Here is a 15,038-nt window from a genome sequence, read left to right as displayed (position 1 = left end):
GCTCAAGTGCTAGAGCTCTAGCCTTGAGGAAGTCCAAGGAGCTCAAGCCCAGGACTGGCCAAAAAAAAAAAAAAAAGATAAACAAGTGGACAGGAGTGTACACTCTGGTGATGATCTCAGGGGTAACACCCAATAAGCCAACTTCCTTTTTTTTTTTTCCTAATTCTTGGGAGGTGGAAAATCATGTCTGCCCCCTCTCCATAAACTTCTCACAAAGAGCTAGATGGCAGATACACACCCTTAGTGTTACGAGATCCAGAGGGGAATTAAGACCTGAAACAACTTTCGTGATTTAACTAGTATATCAAAACATCTCAGTTAACAAAAGTGCCTTTTTTTTTTTTCAACCAACTGTGGAAACAATTCATGGTGAAAAGACAGAAGTATTTTGTCCATTCGGGTGATCTCAAGACCCATGGGGAAGGGTGGATGCTAAACAAATGAATCAGCCTGCCTTCTGCCTTTCCACCATACCCTTCCTGTTTTCCAGATCACTCCAAACAGTGAATACTCTGATGCCGCAACAGGTGAGAACTCCGGCTGAAGGTCTTTTGACATTCTTGACACTGGTAAGGCTTCTCGCCAGTGTGAATTCTCTGATGAATGACGAGCTGGGAATGCTGACTGAATGTTTTCTCACACTCAGTACACTCGTATGGTTTCTCTCCAATGTGAATTTTCTGGTGGAGAAGCAGCTCTGAGTGATCCCAAAAGGTTCTTGCACACTCGTTACACTGATGGGGTTTCTCTCCAGTATGGATGCGCTGGTGGACGATGAGGTGGGATGTGCGTCTGAAAGCCTTCCCGCACTCGAAGCACTCGTAGGGTTTCTCTCCAGTGTGGATTCTCTCATGTCGGAGCAGCTCTGAGTTCCCTCTGAAGGCTTTCCCACATTCTTTACACACATAGGGCTTCTCACCAGTATGGATTCGAATATGTCTAATAATCTCCGAGTTCTGGCCAAAAGTTTTCCCACACTCATTGCACTCGTAGGGTTTGTCCCCAGTGTGGATTCTTTGATGGCGGATAAGCTCAGAACTCTGCCCAAAGCCTTTTCCACACTCATTGCACAAATAGGGTTTTTCTCCAGTGTGAATCTTCTGATGTCTGATGAGGCCTGAGCTATGCTTAAAGGCTTTGCCACACTCGTGGCACTCATGGTATCTTTCTTCTGTATGAATTCTTTGATGCTGAATAAGCTGCGAGCTAACCCTGAAGGTCTTCCCACATTCGTTGCACTCGTAAGGCTTCTCTCCAGTGTGGATTCTCTGGTGGAGAATCAGGGCTGAGTTTTGACTGAAGGCTTTCCCACATTCTTCGCATTTATAGGGTCTCTCCCCGGTATGAATTCGATGATGGTGGATGAGATGTGAGCTCTGGATAAAGGCCTTCCCGCATTCATTGCAAGCAAAGGGTTTCTCACCAGCATGAATTCTCAAGTGTCTTCGGAGGCTGGAGTTGGTTCCAAATGTCTTCCCACACTCTTTGCACTCGAAGGGTTTCTCTCCACTGTGAACTCTCATATGCTGGATGAGATGTGAGTTCTGATTAAAGGCTTTCCCGCATTCTTTACAGGTATGCGGCCTTTCCCCCGCAGAGGTCCTCTGTGTTTCGTTAAGTTCTATATTATTCTCTGTGAAGTTTTGGCTAGAGGCAGCAAATGTACCAACCCTCTCTGCTGTAGAACTTTCTTGATGTACCATGAGACTCGGGATGGGGCTACAGACTCTCTCACTCTCCCTGTTCTGTGGCTCTTTCTCACTTGAGGGAGATGACTTAAAGATAATCAGCTCTGATGTAAAGTCTCTCTGTGGGGGAGACATGTGCTCTATCCCTTGTGAAGACTCCCTTAAACGCCTCTCCAACAGGTCTTTCTCACAGGATGTTTTATACTTGTGACCTGGGTAAACCACCTTTGCAAGTTTCTCTAATGTCGGCCTATGTGACTCAGTTTCTTCAGAAATTTCTTCCTTGGGAATCACCTCCTTTTTCTTAGTCCCCATCTCATAGTCTGAAATGACAAAGGGACAGTACATGAAATGGCTCTCTCCTATCTAATTAGCCAGAGGAGTATTAGCTTGGACACAGTGCTAGAGGAACTCAAAGACAGTCCTGGCATCTGGTGCAATGAATGATGGGAAGTTGCTGGAGCAGACAGCATGATGGACTTGCTGGAGAGCAGATGCTGGCTGCAAAGAGTGAGGAAAACTATCAGAGGCAGAGATTTAAAGGCAGAAATAGGAAATAGATGATAAAGAGATGCTGCTAGAAGTTCCATAACTTTTAGGAGCCAGTTTGGGTAGAACTGAATCTTGTTAATATCACAAAACATTAATGTTAAATGATGGCAATACTGATAGATGGATACATGGAAAAGGGGAGAGAGAAGGAAAATGACAAGAAATACCTTTGAGTTTACAAATAAAGTACTTACAAAGTGAATAGTAAAAAGATGGGTGCTGGGAGCTCTCACCTGTAATCCTAGCTACTCAGGAGGCTTAGCTGAGAATAGAGGTATGGAACCAGCACAGACTGACAAACTGGGAGACTCTTATCTCCAATTAACCAGCAAAAAGTCAGAAATGAGGTGTTGTAAAATGCAGCCTTGAGTGGAAAAAGCTAATACACTAGAATACAAGGCCCTAAGTTCAAGTCCTAGGACTGGCACTTGCACATGCATATACACACAAATTAGCCGGGTACCAGCGGCTCACAACTATAATCCTAGCTACTCAGGAGGTTCAGAACTGAGGATCATGGTTCAAGGCCAGCCTGGGTTTTCAGAAAAGCCCCTGTGAAATTCCTATCTCTGGTAAACTACTCAAAAAAGCCAGAAGTGGCTGTGTGGCTCAAGTGGTAGAGCACTAGCCTTGGGGACAAAAAGGTTCAGGGACAGTACCAAGGCCCTGAATTCAAGCCCCACTGACCAAAAAAAAAGAGGCTCTGAGCTCAAACTCTAGTATCTCAACAACAAAAGCTAAAGTGGTTGCTTACATCTGTAAAGCCAGTTTCTCAAGAGATGGGAGATCAGAAGGACCATGGTTCAAAGCCAGTTCAGACAAAACGTTAACATCTCAACCAATAAGTTGGATGTGGTGATGCACACCTAATAATTCCAATTACATAGAATGCATAATGGGGAGAAGAATCACAATTATTGGTGATCCAGGCAAAAACATGAGGACCTACCCTATCTTAAAAATAACTAAAAACAGGGGCCACGAGTTTGGCCTAGTGTTATAGTTCTTGCCAAGCATGCACAAAGACCTGGGTTCAATTCCTCGGTACCATATACGTAAGAAAAAAAGCCAGAAATGATGCTGTGGCTCAAGTGGTAGAGCTCTAGCCTTGAGAAAGTCCAAGGACAGTGCTCAGGCCCTGAGCTCAAGCCCAGGACTGGCAAAAAAATAAAAATAACTAAAAACAAAAAAGGGCTCAAGTGGTAGAATGCATGCCTGGCAAAGCACCTAGATCCTGCATTAAATTCTAGGACTACAAATAATAATAATGTTAAAGAAGCCACTCTCTCATTAAGTCTTCTTTTTAGTTGCCCAACCCTAGCATGTATTCTTCTCTCATCTCCTCACAACATACTAATTAATCAATCAGGCTACAAAAATAATACATTCCTCAACTTCCTTGGCATCTGGGTATGGCCATATGACAAATGAGATAGATAGTGAGATAAAATGAAAGCACGGGGACTACTGGGAAATCTTAGTGCAGAAGGGATGCTTTTCTTCCTTCTTCCCCTGTCATTTTGTGGGCACAGTGTGCTTGGCGGTTGGAGTGCCATCTTGAATCTTGAATACACAAATATTCTAGGACCCAACATCAGAGCTAGAGGAACTGGGCTCTACATTTCTCTTACAAGGGAAAAACAACAACAACAAAACAAAAACTTTTGCATTGTTGAAGCCATTACAGGTTTGTCTGTTGTTTTGTATCAAGGCAAACTGATACCTAACACAAGTCTCCTGGGAATTCCGCTGTTCCCTGACACAGCAATGGGGAAGTACATCTGACCTTTCACTCAGGATATAAGCAACAAAGTGACTCTTGGATTAGAGTGGAGTATTTATAAATCATGGCAACACTGAGGAGTATATTTCTCCCACAAATAAAAGTATTAGCGGTGGAAAGGGGAAAGTCAGGGCAGAAAGGAATTTCACCCTTTAAGTCAGTGCTGAACATGGTATGGATTTTTTTTTTCTTTTTGTGGGTCATGGGGCTTGAACTTGGCCTGGGCGCTGTTCCTGAGCTCTTCAACTCAAGGCTACCTCCCTAGCCTTGAGCCAAGCCCCACTTTGCCTTTCTAAAGGTTAATTTGAGTCTCAGGTCCTTTTGTGCCCGGGCTGGCTTTGAACTGCTATCCTCAGATCTCAGCCTCCTGAGTAGCTAGGATTACAGGCTTGAGCCACCACACCTGGCCTGGTATGGTTTTAAAGCAAGAGTGATACACTCTCTGATCAGACAAGCATTTTGAAAAGATGTACACTAGAAAACATTTAGTTGCTAAATAGGACAGCTGTGGGCCTGACACTGGTAAATCAGTAGCTGAAGCAACCATTAAGGTGTGATGAAGTCTAACCAGGGCATAAAGAGGAAATAGACTGGAGGCCAAGCTCTGCAAGGTCTGGTGTGTGACTGTTTATAACATGTAAGGAAGGGGGAGGAGTCAGTGATAATATCCAAGTCTCCTCCCATCGTTTTGTTTTGTTTTTTTTTGTCAGTCATGGGGCTTGAACTTAGGGCCTGAACAATGTCCCTGAGCTTTTCTGCTCAAGGCTACTACTTTGAGCCACAGCTCCACTTCTAGTTTTCTGCTGGTTAAGAGAAGATAGGAGTTGGGTATGGTGTCTCACACCTATAATCCTAGCTACTCCCAGATCTGAGGATCAGGGTTCAAGCCAGCCCAGGCACTAAAGACCTTGAGAGTCTTATCTCCAATTAACCACTAGAAAACCAGAAGTGGCACTCTGGCTCAAGGGGTAGAGTGGTAGCCTTGAGCTAAAGAGCACAGGGACAACGCCCAGGGCCAGGGGTAGGGCAATAGCCTTGAGCTGAAGAGCTCAGGAACAGTGCAAGCACCATGACTGACAAAAAAATAAAAACAAAAATAAATAAAAAAGGGAGATAAGATTTCTTGCAGGGAAAATTTTCCTGTTCTGCCTGGCTTCAAAACAAGATCCTCAGACTTTAGCCTCCAGAGTAGCTAGGATTACAGGCATGAACCATCTGTGCCCATCTAACCTTTCCTTAACTTGAATGATGTGTAATTAGAAAATGATGAGAACCTCCAAGATGTACTGGTAGAGGAGCTAGTTTATTTATTTTTTTTGCCAGTCCTGGGCCTTGAACTCAGGACCTGTGCAAAATCCTTGGGCTTTCTCAAGGCTAGAGCTCTACTATTTGAGCCACAGCACCATTTCTGGCTTTTTTTTCTATGTATGCATGCTAGGCAAGCACTCTACCACTAGGCCATGTTCCTGGTCCCTCATTCATCTCTTCTAAACTAGCTCCTCTGGGCCAGGAGTTTGGCCTAGTAATAGAGTGCTTGCCTAGCATGCATGAGCCCTGAGTTTGATTCCTCAGTACCACATACACAGAAAAAGGCAGAAGCGGCACTGTGGCTCAAGTGGAAGAGCACTAACCTTGAGCAAAAGTGTCCAAGGACAGTGCCTAAGCCCTGAGTTCAAGTCCCAGGACTGGCAAAAAAAAAAAAAAAGAAGAAAGGAAAAAGCCAGAAGTGGTAGTATAGCTCAAGTGGCAGAACTCTAGCTTTGAGAAAGCCCAAGGACAGTGCTCAGGCCAAGCCCCAGAACTGGCAAAAAGAAAAAAAGAAGGAAGAGGAGGAGGAGAAATGAGCTCTATTTTTAATAAGATGGGATTCAAGATATCCATAAAAAATTATCAAATAATCAAAATATATTGGTCTAAAGCTTAGTCAGGACTAGACAGACCTGAGAATACTTGATATGACTACAGATAGTGTGAGAACGTCAGACTGAGGACAGAAATGAACTGTACAACTTATGAGTAGGGATAAGAGGGAGAAACTGGGAAAGAGCAAAAAGAAATGTACTCTTTACCTGTCTTACATATAACTGTAACCACTCTGTATATAGCCCTTATTGTAATAATAAACATTTTTTTTGTCAATTGTGGGGCTTGAACTCTGAGCCTGGATGCTGTCCTTGAGCAATTCAGCTCAAGGCTAAAATAAAAAAAAATATTAAAAATTTGAACTGGAGAGACTCAGCAGATAACAACTAAAGCCAGATGCCAGTGGCTCGTACCTGTATCACAGCTCAAAGCCATCCCAGGCAAGGTCTATAAGACATTTTTTTTTTTTTTTTTTTTGCCAGTCCTGCACTTGAGCTTAGGGGCTGAGCACTGTCCTTGGACTTTCAAGGCTAGAGCTCTACCATTTGAGCTTCAGCACCACTTCCAGCCTTTTTCTAAGTATGTGGTACTGAGAAATTGAACACCCCGGTCTTCCTGAATGCTAGGCAAGCATTCTACCACTAGGCTAAACTCCCAGCCCTCCATGAGAGTTTTACCTCCAATTAACTACCAAAAAGGTGGAAGCAGAGTTGTGGGCTCAAGTGTTAGAGTACCAGTCTTTTTTTTTTTTTTTTTTTTTGCCAGTCTTGGGCTTGAGCTCAGGGCCTGAGCACTGTCCTTGGACTTTTGGACTTTCTTAAGGCTAGAGCTCTACCACTTGAGCCTCAGCACCACTTCTGGCTTTTTTCTATGTATGTGATACCGAGGAATCGAACCCGGGTCTTCATGCATGCTAGGCAAGCACTTTAACCACTAGGCCAAACTCCCAGCCCCTAGAGTTCCAGTCTTAAAAAACACTCAGGACACAGTGCCAAGGATCTAAGTTCAAACTAAGGACCAAACTAAAAAGCAAAAAACTCTAATCTGGCCAAGGGCTTGGTTCAAACAGTAGTGTGCCTGTCAAGCAATGTGTACAAACCTCAGTATCACTACTACCCCCACTCCCCAAAAATTTTTTACAGATTTTTTTACCTGGATACTTAATTGGCCACAGATGAAGCAGCACTGAGCCAGGTGTCAGTGACTGAAGACTGAATTTGCTGTCATCGGGTATAAGGTCAAGAATTTTCTCACTTGGGAGATGTGGACATGTTTCTGTTGGAAGGATGGTGCCAGTAGAGAGAGGAAAGTGAAGAGAGACAAAAACATGAGACGATGGAAGAAAGGAAGACCATGAGAGTAGGAAGGGCTGAGGTGAAGAGATGAGTGAAGGCCACGTGGTAGCTTGTGGGAAGCCTCTGAGTTGCCCTGTTCCTCTAACTGGGCCCTGTCATCCACAGGACATCAGTTCCAGCCACCATCCTACCCCAGGGCCCCTCTGCATACTCTGCAATTCAGGCTTGGTAACAACCAGCCCCTGAACACCTGGCAGGAACCTGATCAGAAGGATCCATTATAAAGCTAGCTACCTTCTTCATCCATGGTGCCATCTGTATTAAGTAAATAAATACACACATACGCACATACATACATACATACATACATACATACATACATACATACGTTACTTATATTTAAATACATCTCTTTCTAATGCCTGTATTCCCAGCACTCTGGAGGCTGAGGCAGAGGGATCATGAGTTTGAGGACAGCCTAGGCTACAAAGTAAGTTCAAGCCCAAGCCTATGCCACGTAGATCCTTGTCTCAAAGACAAAAGCCTCAAATTCAGCATGTCTTTCAGAGCTAAGGTTCACCACACACAGACCCATGTCTTTACTTTGAATTCTGCCAGTGACATAACAGTGTCATTTGTTATATATTGCTTTATAAATTTCACACAGAAATCAGCTGACTTTCCCAGAGGCAAAGCTATCCATTCACAGTTCACATTTGCACAATTCATAACCTCTCCTAACATCACCAAGCACAACATCTCATCTTCCTGTCTCTCACTACTTGACTCCTCTACATCTGAATGAGCACTTTCCGAAGATGGAGGTCCTAGCTAAGGAGCAGAGGGTAAATGCCCTTGCTCTGTGGTTTGGGGATGACAGCAGACAGCTGCTGAGTCTCCACAGTTTAGACTAGGGGCCTTGAATCTCCAGAGTTGTTTCTCAGCATCCAAGGAGAAAGGGCTCAGTACAAAGCACTGACCACACACAGATTCCAACACAAATCCTAGGGCTTGACTCAGGGACTGGGTGCTATCTCTGAGACTCTCTGTGCTAAAGGCTAGCACTCCACCACTTTAGCCACAGTTCCACTTCCAGCATTTTTAGTAATTTATTAGAGATAAGAGTCTCATGGACTTTCCTGCCCAGGCTGGCTTTGAACCATGATCCTCAGATCTCAGCACCCTAAGCAACTAGGATTATATAGGCATGAGCCACTAATGCCTAGCCTAAAATTTGGTTCCAGTCAATATTGCATGTGCCCACAGTATTTATGTGCCCTACCTCTACATTAATTTTTTTGTGTGTCTGTCCTGGGGCTTGAACTTGGGGCATGAGCATTGCCCTTAGGCATTCTCAAGGTTAGAGCTCTACCACTTGAGCCATAGCACCACTTCTGGCTTTTTCTGTGTATGTGGTACCAGGGAATATAACCCAAGTCTTACTGCATGCTAGGCAAGCACTCTACTACTAGGCCAAATTCCCAGCTCTTATCATTTTTAATGACTATAAGCTAGGCGCAAGTGGCTCACCCCCATAATCCTAGCTACTCTGGAGGCTGAGATTTGAGAGTTGAAATTTGAAACTAGCTGCTAGGGCAGCTCTTCTCTTATTTCCAATAAGGCACCATAAAATAAGGTGAAAGTGGAGCTGTAGTTCAAGTGGTAGAATGCTAGCCTTAAGCAAAAAAACCTCACAGACAGTGCCCAGGCCCTGAGGGGGAGGGGGAGGGAGAAAAGGAGGGAAAGAGAGAGGGAGGGAGAAAGAAAGGGGAAGAGAAAGGGGGGAGGAGGAGGGAGAGGGGAAGAGTGAGAAGAAGAGGGAGAGAGAAAGGTGTTGACTGGCAAAAAAAAAAAAAAAAAAAAAGGAAATGACATGGAAAAAGACAGGCACAGAGGCTCATGCCTGTAATCCTAGCTTCTCAGGGGGCTGCAATCTGAGGATCGTGGTTCAAAGTCAGCCTGGGCACTAAAGAACATGAGATTCTTAACTCAAATTAATCACTCAAATTAAAAACAGGAAGTGAGGCTGTGGTTAGGGTGGTAGCCTTGAGCTGAAGAGCTCAGGGACAGTGCCCAGTGTCCAAGCCCAGAGTTCAAGCCCCATGACCCACAAAAAAAAAAAGGAGAAAAATTAAATGAAAATTTAGATGTCAATAAGCGGGGGAGGAGGAAGGATACAAATAGTTTCAAAATTCATACTGTGGGCTGCTGGAGCAAAGAAGGATTCCAGTTACTTTGTTGTTTTATAAGAGATCTTACCTCACCCAAAACCTCCAGAGTATGCCCCAGGAGAGTGAGCACAGTCAGATAAGCTCCATCTTTCTTGCATGTGACAGGTTCACAAATAGCAGGGACTTGGGAATTCCAGGTTCAGACAAGGACATTTGCCTTCAACTAGGTCAACATTTTGAGAATTGTTGCTTCTGAAACTATTTTCCTGCCATCCTGAGAGAATCACAGGATGATACTTCTTCTGTACATTGTTGCTTGGACCTGCTGCTGCCATGTCAGGGCTAGAAAAGAAAAAAGAAGAGTCAAGGGGAAATGGAGCCAAGATCACTAGATGAAATCAGTCCTGACATTTAAGTTTATATACTTGCCTTTTTTTTTTTTAATGCTAGGGCCTTGCTAAGCCAGCACTGAGCTACATTAGAGTCCCAATCCTTTTCCTTCCTTCTTCCTCCCTCCCTCCCTCTTTTCTTTCCTTCCTTCTTTCCTTACTTTTCTTTTTCCTTTTTTTTTTTTCCAGCACTAGGAATGGCATCCAGGGTGTCTGAATATATGTATGTTGGGGACCGACTGTGGGGTCAATGACCTTGGACCTGACCTTGGACCTACACAACTGTATACACAAGGAAGTAACTCTTATCAGGATGACTTTAAGCAATGTCAATCAGTTCTTATCATGATGACTTTAAGCAATGTCAATCAGTTCTTATCATGATGACTTTAAGCAATGTTAATCCTTTCTCATTTATCCTATATGTGATTTGTTTACTATTTTGTATGAATGTAGCCTCTGGCAGTTCCCTAGTTTTAAGAAGAGTATTTAAGGTCGGAACTTAAAATAAACAGGACAGTCTTAGGCGGCAGTCTGGAGCTCACAGCCTTCTTGGACTGCTGACTTGGGCTGTAGTCCTCCCGAACTCCATCTGTTTGTCTCTCTTCTATTTTTTCCTAGTCCTTGCCCCTATTTCAGGAATCCCAATCCGCGAATCCTGGTTTGCTGCCGGCTGGCCCCGGCATATGTAAACCATCATGAGGTGGATTCTGTTACTTACAGAAAACGCTAATCACACTAATCAAAGGTGATGGCCACTGTGTATAATTTTTGCTACCCAGGAGGCTGAGATTGGGAGAAACATGGCTCAAGGTTGCCCTGGGCAAAAAGTCGAAGACCCCCACCTCAAACTATAAAAAGCTGTATATCATCAGATATGCAGGTTATATAAATAGGAAGATAGTTTGAAACCAGCCAGGCAGACAAATCTGAAGTTCACTAGACTCCACCTCCAAACTAACCAACTATCTTAACGCAATTAACCAGCAAAACGCCAAAATTGGAAGTGTTGCTCAATTGGTAGAGAACCAGTCTTTAGGGCAAAAGTGGAACGCTGAGATCCCAATACCAGCACCCGCACGCACCCGCCCGTGCACATACATACACATAAAGGAGGACAGAATCCAAGCTGGCCCAAGTATATAAATGTGAGACCCTATTTGAAAAGTAGCATAAGTAAAAAGGGCCAGGTGGCTCAACTGGTAAGAGTACTTGCTTGTCTCACAAGTTTAAATGTCACAAGGTTAATACCTCCAACACCAAAAAAAAATAAAAAAAAAAACCAAACAAAACAGTAACCCTAACATATCCTAACCCTTTCCCTTAATTCCCCCCTCTCCTCCCCATCCTGGGGTTTGAACTCAGGGCCTGAGCACTGTCCTTGGGCTTTCTCATGCCTAGAGCTCTACCACAGCACACAACCCTTCTGGCTTTTTCTATGTATGTGGTACTGAGGAATCGAACCCGGGTCTCTGTGCATGCCAGGCAAGCACTCTACCACTAGGCCACACTCCCAGTCCCCTTTCCCCTAACTTCTGAAAGGCCAAGTAGGTATCTGTACCAGAGGGTCATCTGATACATCGACCGCCTCCATCCCAGATTCTTCACTAGCATCTACAGGAAGGCAGTTCCTTCTTGCTCCTCTGAATCAGCATTTCATTGATTCTTTTCTCACCTCTTCCTTTATACTGTCTTTTTCCATGTCGTTTCCCAGTTATTGTTCTCTTAGGCTTTCACTTCTTCATGGGGCTCATAATGTTCTGATGGTCAGCTTTATTTCCCTTCTCCGTCTCCTATCACAAATTCTTCAAAAGCAAGAGGAGTCTCCAATCATTTGCTGGGTCCCTACAATCCAAATATTTCCTTTATTATTGTTGTTGGTTATGGGGCTTGAACTCAGGGCATGGACACTGTTCCTGAGATTTGCTCAAGGCTAGTGCTCTACCACTTTAAGCTACAGAGCCACTTCCAGTTTTTGAGTGGCTAATTGGAGATAAGAGTCTCACAGGGAGTTTTCTGCCTGTGATGGCTTTGAACTTTGACCTTCAGATCTCAGACTCCTCAGTAGCTAGGATTATAGGCATGAGCCACCTGCACCCAGCTTTCCTCCCCTCCACCTCCCATGCCAGTTCTGAGGCTTGAACTCAAATCTGGGCACTGTCTCTAAGATTTTTTGCTCAGGGGCCGGGAGTTTGGCCTAGTGGTTGAGTGCTTGCCTAGCATGCACGAAGACCCAGGTTCGATTCCTTGGTACCACATACATAGAAAAAAGCCAGAAGTGGTGCTGAGGCTCAAGTGGTAGAGCTCTAGCCTTGAGAAAGTCCAAGGACAGTGCTCAGGCCCTGAGCTCAAGGCCAGGACTGGCAAAAAAAAAAAAAAAAAAACAGCTTCCATGGCCAGGAGCGGGGCCTAGTGGTAGCATGCTCACCTAGCATGCATGAAGCCCTGGGTTTGATTCCCCGGAACCACATACACAGAAAAAGCCAGAAGTGGCACTGTGGCTCAGGTGACATAGCACTAGCCTTGAGCAAAAAGTGTCCAAGGACAGTGTCCAGGCCCTGAGTTCAAGCCCCAAGACTGGCAAAAAAAAAAACCCCAACACTCAACGGCAGGGGCCAGGAGCATGGCCTAGTGGTAGAGGGCTTGCCTACCATGTACAAAGCCCTGGGTTCAATTCCTTGGTAGCACATTAACAGAAAAAGTGGTTTTGTGGCTCAAATGGTAGAGCACTAGCCTTCAGAAAGTTCAAGGATACTGCCCAGGCCCTGAATTCAAGCCCTAGGACTGGCAGAAAGAAAGAAAGAAAGAAAGAAAGAAAGAAAGAAAGAAAGAAAGAAAGAAAGAAAGAAAGAAAGAAAGAAAGAAGAAGACTCAGCTACAACATGTATAGTCTCCATTTTTTTCCTGACTATGGTCCCTAAAACAGAGACTCTACAGCAAAAAACAGTCATAGCATTGTATTGTTAGTTTACAAACACTACTATTTTGTTCTCTAGATTGACCATGTTCAAGGATGATGCTCCATTCTGGTATTGCCAATGTTCAGCACCCTTCCATATACCTAGTAAATGTTTGAATTTGTGTGTCTTATCTACATAACACATCTTCCACTTATTGGAAGAAAATCTCCCACAATTGCTAGGCCTGTAATCCTAAATTAGGACGACTGCAGCAGTTCAAGTTCAGCTGAAGCAGAAAAGGTTACGAGACTCCATCTCCAAAATAACCAGCAAAAGCTGAGCTAGGATACCTTTAGTAGTAGAGTGCCAGCCTCACAAGTGGAAGGACCTGAGTCCAAACCCCAGTACTGAACTTCTATATTTTTCAGGGCTAACTGCAAATTTCACTCATTTTAAGAGCCCAAGACAGGGCTAGAAATGTGGCTTAGTGATAGAGTGCTTGCCTAGTATACATGATTCCTCAGTACTACCTACACAGAAAAAACTGGAAGTGGTTGGGAGTTTGGCCTAGTGGTAGAGTGCTTGCCTAGCATGCGCGAAGACCTGGGTTCGATTCCTCGGTGCCACACACACAGAAAAAGCCAGAAATGGTGCTGTGGCTCAAGTGGTAGAGCGCTATCCTTGAGAAAGCCCAAGCAAAGTGCTCAGGCCCTGAGTTCAAGCCCCAGTACTGGCAAAAAAAAAAAAAGCCGGAAGTGTCACTGTGGCTCTAGTGAGGAGAAGCCCAAGACAGTGTCTGACACACAGATGATTTCCACATGTATTTACAAGGCAAGGTATTTCTCCTATCAATGATATTTAAAGTACTCTTGCATTCCCGTGTCCTCTCTCTGGTACCCGCAACCAAGACATTTCTATTAACTCTTTTCCACGACTCCACCTCAGTGTTCTGTCTGGCAGTACAGGGCTCAATCTGCCACGGGGGCGTTAACTTTTCCCCATCATTTAGGGAGGGATGGAATTTTCAGGGGAGAAGGCGGAGCCACATTTCCAGAGGTCCCCACATCTGGCTCAGCATCTCCAGTTCCTGCGGCTGACACGTATCGAGTCACAACTGCCAGTGCCCAGACTCCACCATCTCGGCGTGCAAATGGGTAAATAGAGGCCGGGAGTGAGGACGGGGCGAGTAGCCAGAGAAAAGTCCAAGGTCACACATCAAACTCGGGTCAGGAATGGGCCTTAACTTAGGAGACCCGCCTAGCTCCAGGTCTGGGGAAGTGGGGGAGTACCAGGGCCCTCTCCCCCCGACCCAGGCCGAGACGGAATGAAAATCTCACCACTGGCCGCTACGGCCCCACGCTCACTCGGCCCGGGCTCCCGGCGCCGCTCGGCAGCAACACACCGCCCACAGCCATCGCCTCGGTGTCGCGGGCGTCGCGCCGGCCACTTCCGGTACCCGGACGGCGCTGCAGCCAATCAGCGCACTCCGAGCGGCGCTGCAGCCAATCAGCGCGCGCCGCTCTCGCCGAGGCGCAGGTGGTCCCCAGGCCGCGGCCGCTATCCCGCTCCAGCGTCCCTTCCCACCGCTCGCAGTCGGGCCCCGGGGTCCCCGCCTAGCCCCGGCGCCGCCGGGCAGGCTCCCCGGAACGCCCGTGTGCTCGGGTCCATGCTCACTTCAGCCCCGGGAACGCCGACGAGCCGGGTCCTCCAGGTTTCCTAGAAGGGCTCCGGGGATGCACTTCCGCCCCGAGAGCCGCTCCCCCGGAGCGCCGCTGCGGACGACCGGGAGCGCGGGGATCGCTCCCGCTTCGGGCGGGCTCTGCTTCCTTCGAACCCTTCCACCTCCTCGCGCCCTTCCCCGGGTTCCCGGTATGCACGTGGGCCTCTTGATCCTAAGCACAGGTGGGTGGTCCGGGGATACCCGCTCGGAGGTGGGCGGGACAAGACCGCAAGCCTGGGTCTGTGGGTTCCCTGGGCCGAGGGCCGGGGAGAGCGCTGACTGTCCAGGGCATTGGGCGCTGGTTTTTATTTCTCCTTTGAACAGGCTTGGCCTGTTGGTGCCTGAGAACCTTTATAAATTGCTCCTGTGCTGTTTCTCTGTATGTTGGATTGGAGCGGGGTACTGGGTGTGAACTCGGAGCCTGGACGCTGCCCCTGAGCTTTTTTGCTCGAGGCTGGCACTTGGTAGTGGAGCCACAGCTCCATTTTTGGTTTCTTAGTGGTTAATTGGAGGTATCATCTTTTCTGCCCCAACTGGCAGATTCCAGCTGGAATCTTCAGATCGCAGCCTCCAGAGTAGCTGGGATTGCAGTCATGAGTCCACAGACGTCCAGCCCCAGTGGTCTTCGATGCCTAATGATTATTTTGTTTCCCTACCAGCTTGTTTTCTATTTCCGA

The 15,038-nt window shown here is 46.1% G+C and overlaps 1 protein-coding gene across 2 annotated transcripts; it reads right to left on the bottom strand.

Moving 5' to 3' along the window:
- Window positions 1-348: 348 nt before the first annotated feature.
- On the bottom strand, window positions 349-14,056 carry Zfp3 (ZFP3 zinc finger protein). Of its 2 annotated transcripts, XM_090349825.1 has the most exons (3): window positions 13,979-14,056; window positions 9,441-9,694; window positions 349-2,011 (listed from the first exon to the last, which is right to left on the bottom strand). In XM_090349825.1, the coding sequence occupies exon 3, from the start codon at window positions 2,001-2,003 to the stop codon at window positions 492-494; it is 1,512 nt and encodes a 503-aa protein (XP_090205951.1). In that variant the 5' UTR covers window positions 2,004-2,011; window positions 9,441-9,694; window positions 13,979-14,056; the 3' UTR covers window positions 349-491. The 2 variants fall into 2 exon arrangements, with proteins under 2 accessions (XP_090205951.1, XP_090205952.1); XM_090349826.1 differs by lacking the exon at window positions 9,441-9,694.
- Window positions 14,057-15,038: the final 982 nt, after the last annotated feature.

The sequence above is a fragment of the Megascapheus bottae genome, chromosome 17 (assembly GCF_031878675.1).
Source record: "Megascapheus bottae isolate mThoBot1 chromosome 17, mThoBot2.hap1, whole genome shotgun sequence".
Classification (NCBI taxonomy): Eukaryota; Metazoa; Chordata; class Mammalia; order Rodentia; family Geomyidae; genus Megascapheus; species Megascapheus bottae.
The sequence above is the reverse complement of the archived record's forward strand: the minus strand, read 5'-3'. Positions and strand labels throughout refer to the sequence as shown.

Excerpts from the sequence above, each read along its gene's own strand:
- Zfp3 (XM_090349825.1), bottom strand. The coding sequence starts at position 2,003 with ATGGGGACTAAGAAAAAGGAGGTGATTCCCAAGGAAGAAATTTCTGAA.